Genomic DNA, 14,494 nt, shown 5'->3' with positions numbered 1-14,494 from the left:
TTCTCGACTGCTGCTCAATGAGATAAATTTTTATAAAAATGGTAAATAAAATATTTCTTTCAGCACCCGCATGTAGCCGTTATGAATGCAATTGTTCTGTTTTTAATGTATACGCGTGTTTCTGATTACAGTGGAATTTAACACAGGGCATGTACCAATGCCGAATGAAATTAAAAGCCCGACCAGGCGTACAAAGCACTCGGTACTAGTGGGCTGTAACCCAAGGGCAGAGAGGATGAAAAGCACACACTACTCTCCACAATCACGGAGAAATGGTGTGGCTAATGGGTCATGTCCAGAGGTGAAATGAACAGTTGTACGTAGAATCCCACAATTCCCCTCTACAAAATCACGACTGCAACTAAGTATACAATTCATAAACGTCCGTGCGATTATAATTGCATTTATCAACAGGATAAATTCGTGGGGCTGTGAAAATATTTTCGCCGTTTCACCAAGACTCATTAATTGGATCTCATTTCATCCTCTCTTATTGGCAATCTCGATGAGTTCCAGGGGCTAGACTATCGTTCAATGATTTCCGAGTAGCGAAAAAATTGCTCGCTATAATTAATCAATCAATGAATTAATCAAATCTTTCGGCTTGAATTGTGAGCAAATGAAGGTCCTGAAATGTTGAAAAAAAAAAGGTTTTTTATTCTGATCCATCTCCCACTGCATTACAACTCATGTCAGGTATAAACAACCGAAGAAGCAAATCGTAAAAGAAAAAATCTTACTCTACAGTGATATAATATTAACAGGCAGCCCCATGACGAAGCAGTTCCTCTTTCTCATCAACTTGTACATCAATTATAAATTTACAACTCGCAAGAGAATACGAAGAGTAACTTTCCAAGCGAAATTCAAAAGTTTCCCCTCACATTCCCCTTTATTACCATAACTCAAAAGTAACAAGTGTTAAGACTCAGACAGTATGTCCTCAAGAGTTTTGTCATCGTGCAGAGGTGAATGCCCAAGTGTTGGATCACTCTCCAAAAATTCCCTGAGTTCTGACTCGAGATCTGGAACACCACTGGGCTCATTAGACCCCAATAAAGCAGTTTGACTGTGCGATAAGCCAATTTGTATTTGCATCGGTGTTTGCGATTGACTGACAATGCCAATTATTGGATTTGTTTGACTACGAGGACTCATGATGGTGGTTTGCATTGACGATGTCTGTATCATGCTGGCGACTTGATTGCTGTTGGTTTGTGGTAGAAGACTGCTTTCAGCAACAATTGTTGGGTTGTGAGTAATTGGCTCTACTTCCATGGGCTCTGGACCACCAACTGGAGCTATTCCCATGGCTCGCCTCAGTCCATCCACTGGTGCTATCGCTGATGGTGGTAGCTTCTTGGCAATTGTTGTCAAATTATCGGTGATCTTCTCAGCGAGTGTTGCCTCACTCTCCGGGGCCTTTGGAACATTTGACAAATGGGCTGGAGGTGGTGCTGACAGACGATCATGTTGCGCCTGTCTCAGACGATTCAACATCTGGGACGTGTCGTCCAAGCGTGACTGAAGAGCTGTTCGCTCTTCTGTTGATTTCAATTCTTCCTCTGCAACGAGAAATTTTAAATTCAATCGAGCCATTTACACACTTCTGGAAATTCAATTAAAGATAATTTTGTGAAATGTTTTCAACGCAATAATACACACAGTGTCGAATCCATTTACGCAATTACTCAGTGAATTAATCATGAAGATAAGTCAACAATAATATCATCATCTATATTTTGAATAAATAACGTACCATATTCGTCCAAAAAATTGACGTCAATCCCCAACTCCGAGAGTGTTTTCAACTGGTCGACGTCAACCTTGACCTTCTCCACTTGCGTATTCCTGACCTCTTGAATCGGTTTCTCGAGGAGATGCTTGATCTTCTCCTCCTCCTCTTTCAGTCTTCTCTTCTCCTCCAGAAGCTTCTTCGTCTTCCTATGATCACCACTGGTGAGAATATCCAACAAATCATCAACCATCGTCAACGTGTAATCACAATCCTTTGCAAAATCAAGAATTGACTCGGCATACTGCACAGCAGTCTCATCCCCATAGGTGGAATAAACGAGTTCCGTCTCCTCCTTCGTGAGACTAGCAAAAGTTGAATCATAGCTTGGGGCATAAGACCCAAATGCCCCATAATAGAGTGGCTTAACAGGCTTAGACATGTTCCTCCTGTCCTCCCTAAATCCAGCAAGTGATCCTGTACCGTGATTTAATTTTCCTATCAATTGACCCAAAGACACCGGCCGCTGATTAGTCCCAGGGATGATACCATCTCCATGAACAATTATCTGGAGGCTTGTTGTGCCGTCCTTCTTCTGCCTCAAGAAGCCCATCTTCGAGTTGATCCTCTTCACCGAGAGTTTGTCCGAGGCTGCTTTAGCAGCGCCTCTTGCTTGTTTGAGAATTTCGTCGGGTGTGAGATCATCGGGAATGGCCTCGAATTTTCCCAGACTAGCCAGTCTCATTTTTCTCTGGTGCTCTTTTCTGAGCTCCTCAGCCTCTTCGATCCTCTCCTCCTGTTCTCTCTCCTTCTCAATCTGCTCCTCAGTCACTAGAACATCTGGATTGTTTGGATCTTCAACTCCAAGCTCAAAGCCCAGTTCTTCACGGGCGATATCATGCATGTATGTCAACACCGGTCTCAATTGCCTCAGCTTCTCTGGGGTCACCATCTTCAATCCCACATGCAGCAACTTCTTGGCTGCTTTGTAGTAGATTGTCTCTGGATGATTGTACACCATCGCATTGTCACACATAAGCCTGAAGTCATCGACGAATTCATTCAGATTCGTGTAGCTGTTGTCCTCGATCTTCTTGTTGATCGTGCTGAAGTCCATCGGATTGGTGATAATCTGGGAGTATCCTGGAGCGAAATTATCAGTGACTGGCCAAGCAAAGAACTGCTGAGGATCCCTCTTCTCCATCGATCGAAGAAGATGCTCCAGAAGCCTCTGAAGTGGTGTTTTCTCAGCGATTTTTTTCAAAACGCATGTTCTCGGCTCTCTGTGGGGTGAGAGGGAACTGCTCGGTGTCAATTTTGGTGGCGCCAAATGGGCAACTTTAGCTGGTAGCTCGAGAAGACTCTCATCCGCATCACCAACTGACTCTTGAGACGACTCCTCCCTTCGTCTCTTCTTGTCCTTGTGGTGATGCTTGTGACGCTTGTCCTTCTTCTTCTTTTTCTTCTTCAATTTCTTGTGACCCGCTAAATATCTATCGTATTCAGTCTCATTCTGAGTTACTGAGTAATTCATACCCAACTGCTGATACTGTTGGGACAGCATAGCTGATTGACTTGGTGACTCGTTACCGTACTCCGGTGTACCGCTGCTACCACCAACTTTTAGAATAAGTTTTAGGGTTGGCGGTTTGTCCGGCGTTAGGAGGTCTGTTGAGTTCAGAGAGTATCATTTGTTTGAAGGCATTTTGACGGGACGTCAAAGAGATTTGTGGTGGGTGAAGAAGCTAGGGTCTACGACAATTAGATGGTGTGCGGTGAGTGAAAAGTTTATCTCTGAATGGAGAATCATCGGTTATTCCTGAATCGCATCATTATTTATTCCGGTGAAATATCTCGGGATGTTTTATAATGATCAGTCCAATAAAATGAATTCCAACAAGAAAAATTTATTGTAAAATTATTTTTCATTAAATCATTTATCATTAATTTTTGTTTGTCAGAATTCTCTTGTCGAAAAATCTCAATTGTTGTTTTTTTTTTTTTCAAGTGAATCTCCTTGTCCAGCGAGTGGAAAACTTTTTCCTCAATTTCATATGCATGCAATCTAGGGAACGATTTGAGGTGAATGTACAGAGCAATGAGATCGAGCATGAATACAGTATGTTATAGTGGGTAGAGCTGCCGAAGCTAATGAACCAAATATTTCAATAAAATAAAAATAATCAAGGTTTTAAATTGGATGTTAGCGGTTTAAAAAAAAAATAGGTAATGAAAAGCTGATTCTAAAGATAAATGGCGTTTGTCTTCACTTTCAACGAACTGGAAGCGAGTTGGAAGTAGATTTACTCAGTTGGAGATTAATCCACAATATCGGCATTTTCAATTTCATAAATAAATCATTGATTAATTGATGCCTGTGGGGTAGACACAAAGAAATTCATTCAGATCGTTATTGAAATTGAAAATACCTCTGGAGAGGTTCAAATAAATAAGCAAAAGCAAATGTGACAACTCTGCCACTAAACAAAACAGCCAGTTGAAAGATATTTATCCTCAATAATCGATCTAATTTTGTTTCATTGATCGAAGTGCAACATTAAACTAATTCTGGTGGATTATCATTTATTTTAGTACTTTATTATATTAAAAAAAAGCAGAAACGGACGGGATAATACACTGGGTGAGTATTGATTGTGTCGCACTTCAATCGTGTGGAAATAAAAGACAAATGTATGGAGAATAATAAAAATATATGGATAGGGTATTCTGTCAATTCTGCAACGCTAATCTGCCTGTCAATTATTTATCAGCCAAATTTTCGTACAGGATACAGCAGATAGCCCACGCATATAAAGGCTGAGGAATACTTTGGGGACATTAGAATAATTTCCGAAGCACAATCTAGTTTCTCGTGCAACAAAAAAAAAAGAACTAGTCTGAGGTGTTCCGGCAGTTACCCCGAACTTACTTCCACGGTCGTACTTCTTGCTTTATGGCAACCTTCTATATTTTTCCAATGTCACCCTTTAACTTCTACTCCAACCTCACTCTCAGTTTGTCCGTGGTGAAAACGTAGTCAATAATCCTGTACACCATTTTAAATTATGAGCACAAGATACAGGGTTCAAATTGCAATTTTCTAAGATCGATTCCTGGTTAATTATATTTTTTCTTCTCATCATTAATTATATTTCAAAAATACACAGGAGTTGAGACATTCATTTTTATGCAATACGAATCAAAAAGAAATACAAATGATCGATATTAATTGTAATTCGAGTTTTTTTATTCACTTTTGGTTATAGATTCAGGAGACAATTATTAAAATATTTAATTTATATATTTTTAATGTGGGTTTGTCAGTGGATTTTAAATTCGTCATTTATTTCGAATTGCAGGAAATTAACGGAGTTTATGTTGTCATTCGTATGCATTTTCCAGGAAACTACCTTAATTGAATCTCATAATTCCAACTCACGGTACGCAGAAATGAAATTGCAATTTTCAGGGGCCATTATTCATTTAATTTAATCCTCGGTTACTATATCGAGGGCTTAGAAAATGTTTTGCTCGGTATCGATATATGCTAATGGTATTCTCTCTGGTGGTCCAATCAATTTTAATATCGATTGAATATTCCATAATCCGGAAAATTCATCTGACATGTTTCAAATGAAGAGGGAATGGGCTGATGACTATGAGCTGATGGTGAATTCTCAAGCACTTCAAAATGAACTTGTGAATTTTAATTAATCTCTCTTTCAAATATCCCCATACTAGACCCATCCCAAAAATGTATTTCAGTCGTTCAAAAGTTAGCAGTTATTTACAAGAGACTATTTACATGAATTTCCTATTATTTCATCAATTTATTACATGAATTATTCACTCATTCAATTTTTTCCTAGCAGTAATAAATAAAAAATGGAAACAATTTCTCGTAAAAAATCAGAATGCTTGTATTTTCATTGAAAGTTCATGTAACAATACCTCCATAATTCACGGAATTCTCACAATTGCACTGACGCTCATTGAATGGTATTCACCATGCGCATTTCCACGAAAATCTTGATAATGATTTTTATAAAACTCCAAAGATTTTCCGTCACAACCAAACAAGTGAGACAATTAAATTGACAGAAAAAAGTCAGTTTGTCGTAAGAATAAAAATAAAAGTAAATAAATTAAAAAAAAAACCCCGGCCTCTTGGGAAGGCATACGATAACTAGGATTCACATTATTTCTCACCTTCGTGCCGTTCTCTTTTATGTTTTTTGTGTTTTTTGGAGCCCATAGTCTGCTGTTGTGGCCACAGTTTGACGGTTTTCAAAGGAATCGACGTGGATAAAAATAACACACTGTGTCAGTGTGAAAACGACGCTAAATTCAATGAGCACTTGTTTTCTGACAATTGTCGGCCATTCACGCTTTCAGAATACATCAGTGGACGCCATCTTGACTGATTTAGTTTACAAAATGGCCGCTCCTGGCGCCACATGACGGGACGTCAGTATTTTTGAAATTTGTCATTTCAAAAATTATATTATAATTTCAAAATTGAAAGTTAATTCCTATTTTTATAACTTGGTAGCAAAAAATATGATGGTGGAAATCAATTAATAAACATTTTTATAGTTCCTAGGATGTTATTTATTGTTATTTATACAATTTTGAATTCCTGTGGAATTTCCAGAAATTGAAGAATAAATAATTACTGGAACTTCATTCCTGCTAGATAAATTATTGTTTGGATATTTTCCGTTGATAAGGAGTGATGATAAGGTAGAGATTGATATATTCCTGTCTGCAATTGATAAGAATTATCAGCAAAGTTCTACCGGCGGCAATATATCCATCAATTCGAAATAAAAATCATCAATCGATATACTAATCAAAATCTGCAGTAAATTTCTAGAAAAAATGTTTTCTCCTGCAATTTATTCAATTATTCCTCTCAACATTCATCACATTTTCAATAAATAATAGTACTAGCTGTCAATTAGAAATTGAACTCACATTCCAACGAGTAGAAAAATTTATTTAATTACAGAAAAAGTAACAGCACATTAAAATTATCAATACCATTATGAAAAATTGAAATTGATAACTCGCCATCATGTACTGATAAGTGAAATAACAATTGTGCTCAATACTAAACATGAAACATCACGTCATTTACTGATAAACATATAGTACATGTCACCAGCACTAGGTGCAAGTCTCAGAAAAAAAAAAAACGCTCCAGCAAAATTAATTAACCAGAGTAAAAAAAATTGCCGTCAATAAAAAAATTGGCGCCATTAAAAAAAAATCCCCATCACACATAGAGTTTTGTATTTATTCAAGCAATAATAATAGCCGATTGAATTGACCTGAAAATCGGAAAATCGATGATAATATCAAGTAAACAATGACTGCAATAAAATACTCGTAACGTACCTCTGAAAATCGATGCGCCTCCAGCCGATTGGTGGTGCCCCCTACAAGTATATTTCTTCGGCAATTCCATCAACAAAGAGACGAACCGGTCTAAACAATTCCTCCATATTCTCCCCTTATTTAACATCACAAACTCCTACGCCAGTGCATGTGACTAGCCCCAGAAAACGCTCACGACAAAAAAATGCGTCTGCCTGACATTTGCCAAAAAAATTTGAACCTGAAAAACACAAAACTAAACAAAAATAATAGAAAAATTGACCGTGAAATTTCTCAAGGACCCAAGGATCACAAAATGATGGAGATGATGAGTAAGAATCTTCTGTACATGTGCTGCTGTGAGAATGACCGAAGGCCGAGGCAAGTCCTGAGTTTTCTGTGATGTTCAGTCGTGTTTTTGAAGCGCTTAGTGCAACACTGATCCTAACCCGGTGTAATTAAAAAAAAAACTCAACAATTGGAACAAATATTTCCACAGGTGCTGATTCCACAGGCACTTGGATTGACAATTTATCGACAGGTGCATGGAGAAGACGTCTGTCAAGTGAAAAAGTGCGGGAAATTCAGATTTGATAGTCGATCAGTGGTGATTTATTGATTGGTTATTGTGATATTGTTTATTTTTTTTTTAAACGATGCCAGATCGTTTTACTGTAACACCAGCGAACAATACCCAGAGGCAGTACGAGTGTGGAGTACTGGTGGAGGATAATCAATCTCCGGGTGATTATGGTGAGTCTTTCCAGAGTATTTATTGGCATGAGATCATTTCATCGAATTTTGTCATCTAATTCACGAGCAATTTATCATTAAGACCGGTTCGAGCGGGAAATTCCGGTGAATTCCCGCGTAAAAAGGAAAATATCGAACATATATCGAATATACTTCGATTATACGGCACATTCCACACAGAAAATATACGGAATATATAATATATCAAATATGTATAGACATATTTCCATGTTCTGATGAATATGTGATAATAATATTAATTATTATTATATCCATTTTATCCACTGTGTAGTCCACCATATATATTATGTATTATGATTATATAATAATATGATATGGTATTATCTAGGTATTTAATATATTCTATAATATATTGTATGGATTATGTTGTGGATTATTAATGAGGAATAATTAGGAATAATTGAATTTTTCCAACGGTTTGAGAATTGAGTGAAATTTTTTTTTTAGAGACTACGATAAATATCATATATCAGTTATTTTCGCTGTCGATACTAACGGCTGTCTGTAATAATCATTTTTATTACGCTGCACCGGGGTAAATATTTATTTAACCTCAATAATTTATCTCATTCTATTCTCCCATTCATTCACGTAAGAGAAACCAAACAAAAACGCGAAGACAGAAGAAATGTTTCGTGACAATTCACCGAGCCTGATGTAATATTTACTGATGGTTTCAATCAGTGACAATCGATACTAGATAAACAAACGACTGAATAATTTTTAGTGATTGCATTTTTTATTTAGAAATCTTTCACACGAATTTTAATGGAAATAATTATGGAATGAGAGACTCCAATTCTTTAATATGATATGAGAGGGTCAGAGTTACTCCAGTTCTCGGTTTTCTGTTGTAAAAATAGAATCCACCGAATGTCAAATTGCGTGACGGTTTTTTTTCTCCCTGGAAATTAGTGGAGAGAAATTACAATTTTTGTCGCCTTCGGTGATTTCTCGGGGGGTAATTAATTTTTCATTTTCATCAATTATCAAAGCGGAGAATTTTGTTTATCATTCTTATGTAAATATATAATTAATGAGGAACGCGTTGGATGATTGAAAAGATAATATTTGGATTTTATCATTTGATGTCAGGTTTATTCAATTTTTATTTATTTTGTCACGAGCGCGTGGAAAATTTCAGTCCAGAAAAATCTGGCACGCGCTCTGAGATGTTTTTCCATCTTTTATTTTTATTTTTCACCGCGAAAATAAACTCGGACATTTGACGTCGTATTTTTAAGAAACGGTTACGCAATTTATTTTTTCCGGCTTATGGGGGATGAGCACCCCTAGACAGTCAGACAGGGGTGAAGTTCGACGCCACACGTTTTTGTTACATGAGTTCAGGCTATAAAACCTGACATTGGAAAGGTCGATAATCATGGCCTATCTTTTACCCCCTCTTATAATCTACAACTGTCTAGGGTCTGGATGATCTGGATGAACACGCGATAGCCTTTCGTGTTTGCCGGGTATTTGAAAATAATATCGAAAGGTGGTGCCCTCTAACGAGGGGTACCACAAGAAATATTCTGTCTTACCTACTACTGCCTGTTTACCTCCCGTGAAAAATCGATAACCATTCGGTGAATGTCAGTGAAGTTCGCTCGAATCGAAATATATCGAAAGCCCTCGAATCTCCTGTATTAAAAGAGTCAGGGGCTTTTCATTTCTTTTAATTCTCATCAGTCAATTTTTTTTTCAATGCTCGATTTTTGTTCGAATTTTTCGTAAAATGTGAGAAATTACCCGACGCTTTCCGCCATTTTGTGGACCCTCTCTGCCAACTAAAATGGCGGAAAAATGAGGTACTCGGTAATTCAATTACATTATGATTGATTTTTCGCGCTGAAGGGGGAGACGAGGTGATCATGTTTAATTGTTTAAAAAAAATAATATTTATTATATATCACTATATTTGAAAATTTTTTTTGTTCATTATTGTTTTTTCGCGTATTAGGGAAATATAACTGATACATAAATGAATCATTAATTACGAGAAAGTGACTGGAACAATCTGTCTTATACGAAATTATGAGATAAAAGTAGAAAAAAGGCTGAAACCAAAGACAAACACAATCTTTGATCGTCAAAGAACTATAAAAGTTCTTTCATCCTGCACCCATGACTTTTAATTCCTCAACAACGGAGTGATTTTGTTTTGATTAAAGACTCATCAACGCGTTTCGCTTCACACAGAGAATGACGCATAACACGCAGTGGTAATAATCGTCAATTGACACTAGAGTTCGTCTCACTCAACATTTTCATTAAATCCTCCACAAATATTCCCACAATGATACTTCTGCACCATTCGATTCTCCCCGTGTTTATTTTCGCCTTCTCGTGAAATTTTTTTCCACTTTGCGGACCTCGAAATCACTCAACTGCGTAAAAACAAGTTAAATGAACCCAGAAAATTTTCAGACCCCATTTTACCCTCGAGTACTAGAGACTGATAAAAGGCAAGATCAAAGGAAAAATTAATTGTCCGAAAGACTCCGAGTTCGAGGTCTTTCTAATTAATGAGGGAGGAATCCACTCTTTCGAGAATTGGCGATAATTTTTCACTTCCGCCAAATGAAAATCACGAAATTACTGATAATTATAGAATTATTCGTGAGAATATATTGTTGATTAATCAATTATAATATCATTTATTGATTACCAAATGAAAGACGTGCGTTAATTCGCCTTCACATCAGCTCTAGCCTCTGGCAATTATTTTATTATTACTCCAATTACGGGTGTTCATTGTTTTGATAATGGGTGAATCGCTTTAATGAATTTGAATGCGCGTTCAATTTAGGGGGTGTCGAGGTGGACAATTACTGGTGCAACATTAATTATTAAAAATTCCAGTTATTCAATTGCACCGCAAAATCGTCTCACAGTAATTAAAACGGCGTGTCATGCCGCTGTTTTTCATCTCTAGTTTTTCATAATTTTCAACTCGACAGCTATAATAATAAATTCAAATAACAATGTAAATTCATTCATCTGAAGTACTTTGTTTTTGGTGAGCATATCGTCTCCCATGGAGAAACTTCAATATCTATTATCATCAAATTGTCCAGATATGAAATGAAATTTGATAACTTGTAGTATTTCGCCTCGAGAATTTAGAGAATTCCATTTCGTTTCGATAAACCGATATGGAACTAATACTATTTACCTTCTCGAGAGATACGAATTCTCCTTCAACACGCGACGATAATTCAACTCGACGAAGAGATGAACTGATTTATAAGAGAAAAAATAAAAATTAGAGCTTTCGGCTTCACGTGGCATTGGAAATGATAGAAAATGTGTGATGACAGGGAATGGCGTGATGACAGACATGTGGATATATTCCAATTTGTACTTCATTTATTGAACATGCGAGAGTAAAAATAATAAGGAGTGATGAGGCATCAGTGATGAAATTCGTTTGATCAATTCCTTTGATACTTTTGGAGGCAAATAATTGAGAAAGTCCTCCCCAATTTCCAGGACTTTATTTGTCAACACCACCCCCAGACGTGACGACACATTTTCCATTTCATCATCTCAAAAAAATATGAGTCATACAATCCCCACGTGACGTCATGTTTTGACAGAATTCCTAATTACACGTAATTGTCACGGTTATACATTTTTTCGTCACGAATTTTCGTCGTGATTTGATATTTTGATTTTTCATTCGAACACATTTTTTTTAATTCTACGAATGGAGGCGCGAAGTTCCATCCTCAGATCACCCCGTGAGAAATCCATTCCAATGATTTAATTTCTTTGATTATATTCCTCGAACTCTAAAGACAATATTCAAATTGGAGGTGTGCAAAAAAAAAATAATAATAACAAACTGGGCATGTAAAATTATCGTGTGGGCATTTGGCACGTGTCATATCCCTCAATTTACGTTCGGCTACTTTTTGAAAATCTCTGCATAATCCGAGAAATTATTGATGACTTGCCGACATGCGTCATACATTTTGAGAAATTCCTCTGTACCGTTCCCGATATATTATCGTTCCTTCTACAATATCAGAATTTTCCGCGAACACTATACATTCATTCAAATGAAAATTCAATGGACGACAATAACATGCAAACAAGAAGATCAAACATCCTCCAAATTTTCACTTAAAAATGGGCAAATAACGATTAAATTCGCGGATTATGCCGAAATTATGAAAGAATTTTAAACCGAAAATCTGGGACTCGTGATAGTTGCCAATGCCCACCGGAAAATTAAAAACTCCCTATTACCCCAGTCATACTACAAGAACAGTTAAAAAATATCAATCATTGAGTTAAAAAACCAAACATCTTTCTGAAATCATGGAACGTTTTAATCATGAGTGGTCGAAATAATGAAAAATCTATCAAAAGAATTGAATAAATATGAATGATTATGCAAATTCCGAGCAATATTGATTCAGATCCTTGTTGAATTTAAATGTTGCGGTAGGGAATACGCCGGTGGCATAACTATCAGAAGTAATAGTCACCTCCTCTGTTTCATTTTCTAGCAAGCTAGGTGCATAAATTATTGGTTTTCCCTCATGATAAACAACAGCACCACGATTATCCTTTAGCATCTGCATCGTTAATTTGTCATTAGTACGCTTCGAAATTTCTTTGTGGAGATCATAGGTATCTGACGGTATTGTTTCTGTGTTATATTCTTTTGTATGAAAATTATATGTTGTTTTAAGTACCGCCATCCCCAGTGATTTAATCATAATACCTGCGTGAGTGCTTGTACGGTAGAACATTAGGTTACTTTTAGGTGGGCTAAGATTGAGGAATTGCATGTAGATGGTGAAATTTTTCTCGAGCTCGTCAATGAATATGAGTTCCTGGCTGGTCAACTGTGCATAATTGTCATGTTTCAGTCTTTGATACAGAACTCCGTAATTCATGTATTGAAACACGCACGAAAAACCCAATGCTCTAAAGACTGGTCGGCTCCTAAGCTTTCTGCTCATTTTGCTAGATTGGTTGTCATCCGCGTCCGTAATGAAACCCGTACTCAGATACTTGAGTGTGCCCTCGGGATCATCTTCTCGGTGAAAGATTTGTCGTAATTGAGTCCAGTATCCCATCGGGCGGGAGTTAGCGTTAGTTCTCGCGGGCAAGTCGTTTTCCCGTCCACGAACCATGAAATTCACGTCCTTAGTAAAATATCTCAGAATTTTACAGAACGGCATTACATGCAGTCCCCACATCGTCCCGGGATAGACTTCAGTCGCTTGTTTATTCGTTTTCGTAGAAAGGTTCAACATGGTTATAGGTATTCGCTCATGATAGATTGTTCTGGTTATCCTATTCCATAATCGCATAGGTGAACGTTTACGCAGATCTTGGGTCAGTAAGAAGGTGTATGCATAGTTATTTCGGCACATCCTCCACAAGTTGGTGTAGTATACATCTTGTGCATCTCGGAGAAATGATAAGTCACGGTGAAGTCCTGAAGATTCGTGATCTGTTACGATATCGAAATCCAAGTACTTGAGAATGAGATGGTATGAGGAATTCTTCAGCGCTTCATCAAGCGTGCCCAGTTGTTCATGGGCTAGAAGCCATGGACCCACCAGCATGGGACTGTCGTGAATTGAAACAGAATGAGAAAATAAATTATTCGGCTTTTTAATGAGGTCTAACACAAGCTTTGCCGCGCCGTCCTTTGAGGAAGTGTCTGGTATCAATAAGTACATCGCCAAAAACGTTGTAATTGTAAAGTCAGATGGGTACCAACGGGGGGAGACTCTTGACTTCAAATTAAAGTGAGCATCAAACCGCTTGGAGATCCGTACGTAGAGTTCTTGCGCACTTGTAAGGGCGTTCTTTCCGTGTGCTGTATCCCGATTATGCAAATAATAAATGAGAGCATCAGTCGCTATTTCACATACGTGGGACATTCTCTTTGCATTCGCATCAGAAATTTTAATCCACTTATTATAATCTTCAAGTTCTTGTGGAAATCTCATCACATCAACCAATGCTGCACGAGCACTGTCTGTATCGAGCTTAATTCCCGCATGCTTTGGCTCCGGTACTGGCGGAGAAGGTACTTTTAGTAGGATCTTTCGGTTTGGTATTAGACACTTGCTCAAGATTACTAGAGATGATACACATAGAAAAACTACTAGAATAACACCTATAACAGTACAATGAAATAAAATTGGATGACGGATGATGAAAGACCCTCTAGAATTGCTTAAATCGCAGTTACCTTCCATTTTTTTTTCAGAAATAAAACTATTTACTACAAATAAATAAAAAATAAAAACTTATTTGTATGTGATTTGTTGGCGTATGTAAGAATCACATTCACGTCCCTGCGAGTCTCCCATGGAGAAACTTCAATATTTATCATCAAATTGTCTAGATATGAAATGGAATTTGATAATTTGTAGTATTTCACCTTAGAGAATTTAGAGAATTCGATTTCGTTTCGATAAACCGATATGGAACTAATACTATTTACCTTCTCAAGAGATACGAATTCTCCTTCAATACGCGACGATAATTCAACTCGACGAAGAGATGAACTGATTTATAAGAGAAAAAATAAAAATTAGAGCTTTCGGCTTCACGTGGCATTGGAAATGA

The 14,494-nt window shown here is 37.1% G+C and overlaps 2 protein-coding genes across 7 annotated transcripts in view; one reads left to right on the top strand and one right to left on the bottom strand.

Annotated features, from left to right (window-relative positions):
* Positions 1 to 634: 634 nt before the first annotated feature.
* Positions 635 to 6,142, bottom strand: Brd7-9 (Bromodomain containing 7/9). Of its 3 annotated transcripts, none has more exons than XM_011307516.1 (4): positions 5,945 to 6,142; positions 4,665 to 4,781; positions 1,760 to 3,403; positions 635 to 1,565 (listed from the first exon to the last, which is right to left on the bottom strand). In XM_011307516.1, exons 3-4 carry the CDS (start codon positions 3,297 to 3,299, stop codon positions 922 to 924), a joined length of 2,184 nt encoding a protein of 727 aa, XP_011305818.1. In that variant the 5' UTR covers positions 3,300 to 3,403; positions 4,665 to 4,781; positions 5,945 to 6,142; the 3' UTR covers positions 635 to 921. The 3 variants fall into 3 exon arrangements, with proteins under 3 accessions (XP_011305818.1, XP_011305819.1, XP_011305817.1); XM_011307517.1 differs by lacking the exon at positions 5,945 to 6,142 and adding an exon at positions 5,687 to 5,874; XM_011307515.1 differs by lacking the exon at positions 4,665 to 4,781.
* A 924-nt stretch (positions 6,143 to 7,066) lies between these two features.
* The window catches only part of kcc (solute carrier family 12 member kcc), a 63,642-nt gene continuing 56,214 nt past the window's right edge, over positions 7,067 to 14,494 (top strand). For all 4 annotated transcript variants that reach the window (XM_011307510.1, XM_011307509.1, XM_011307508.1 and 1 more), the window contains exon 1: positions 7,067 to 7,867. In XM_011307510.1, coding sequence (XP_011305812.1) covers positions 7,771 to 7,867 — 97 coding nt within the window. In that variant the 5' untranslated portion in view covers positions 7,067 to 7,770. The remainder of the gene's footprint in view (positions 7,868 to 14,494) is intronic.

The sequence above is a fragment of the Fopius arisanus genome, unplaced genomic scaffold (genome assembly GCF_000806365.1).
Source record: "Fopius arisanus strain USDA-PBARC FA_bdor unplaced genomic scaffold, ASM80636v1 scaffold00055, whole genome shotgun sequence".
Taxonomy (NCBI): Eukaryota; Metazoa; Arthropoda; class Insecta; order Hymenoptera; family Braconidae; genus Fopius; species Fopius arisanus.
The sequence above is the reverse complement of the archived record's forward strand: the minus strand, read 5'-3'. Positions and strand labels throughout refer to the sequence as shown.

Bases quoted from the DNA above. Each gene is read 5' to 3' on its own strand.
- Brd7-9 (XM_011307515.1), bottom strand. From the start codon at position 5,990: ATGGGCTCCAAAAAACACAAAAAACATAAAAGAGAACGGCACGAAG. The intron at 3,404-5,944 runs GTGAGAAATAAT...TGAACTCAACAG, and splicing joins TAAAAGAGAACGGCACGAAG to ACCTCCTAACGCCGGACAAA. The intron at 1,566-1,759 runs GTACGTTATTTA...TTCTCGTTGCAG, and splicing joins CAATTTTTTGGACGAATATG to AGGAAGAATTGAAATCAACA.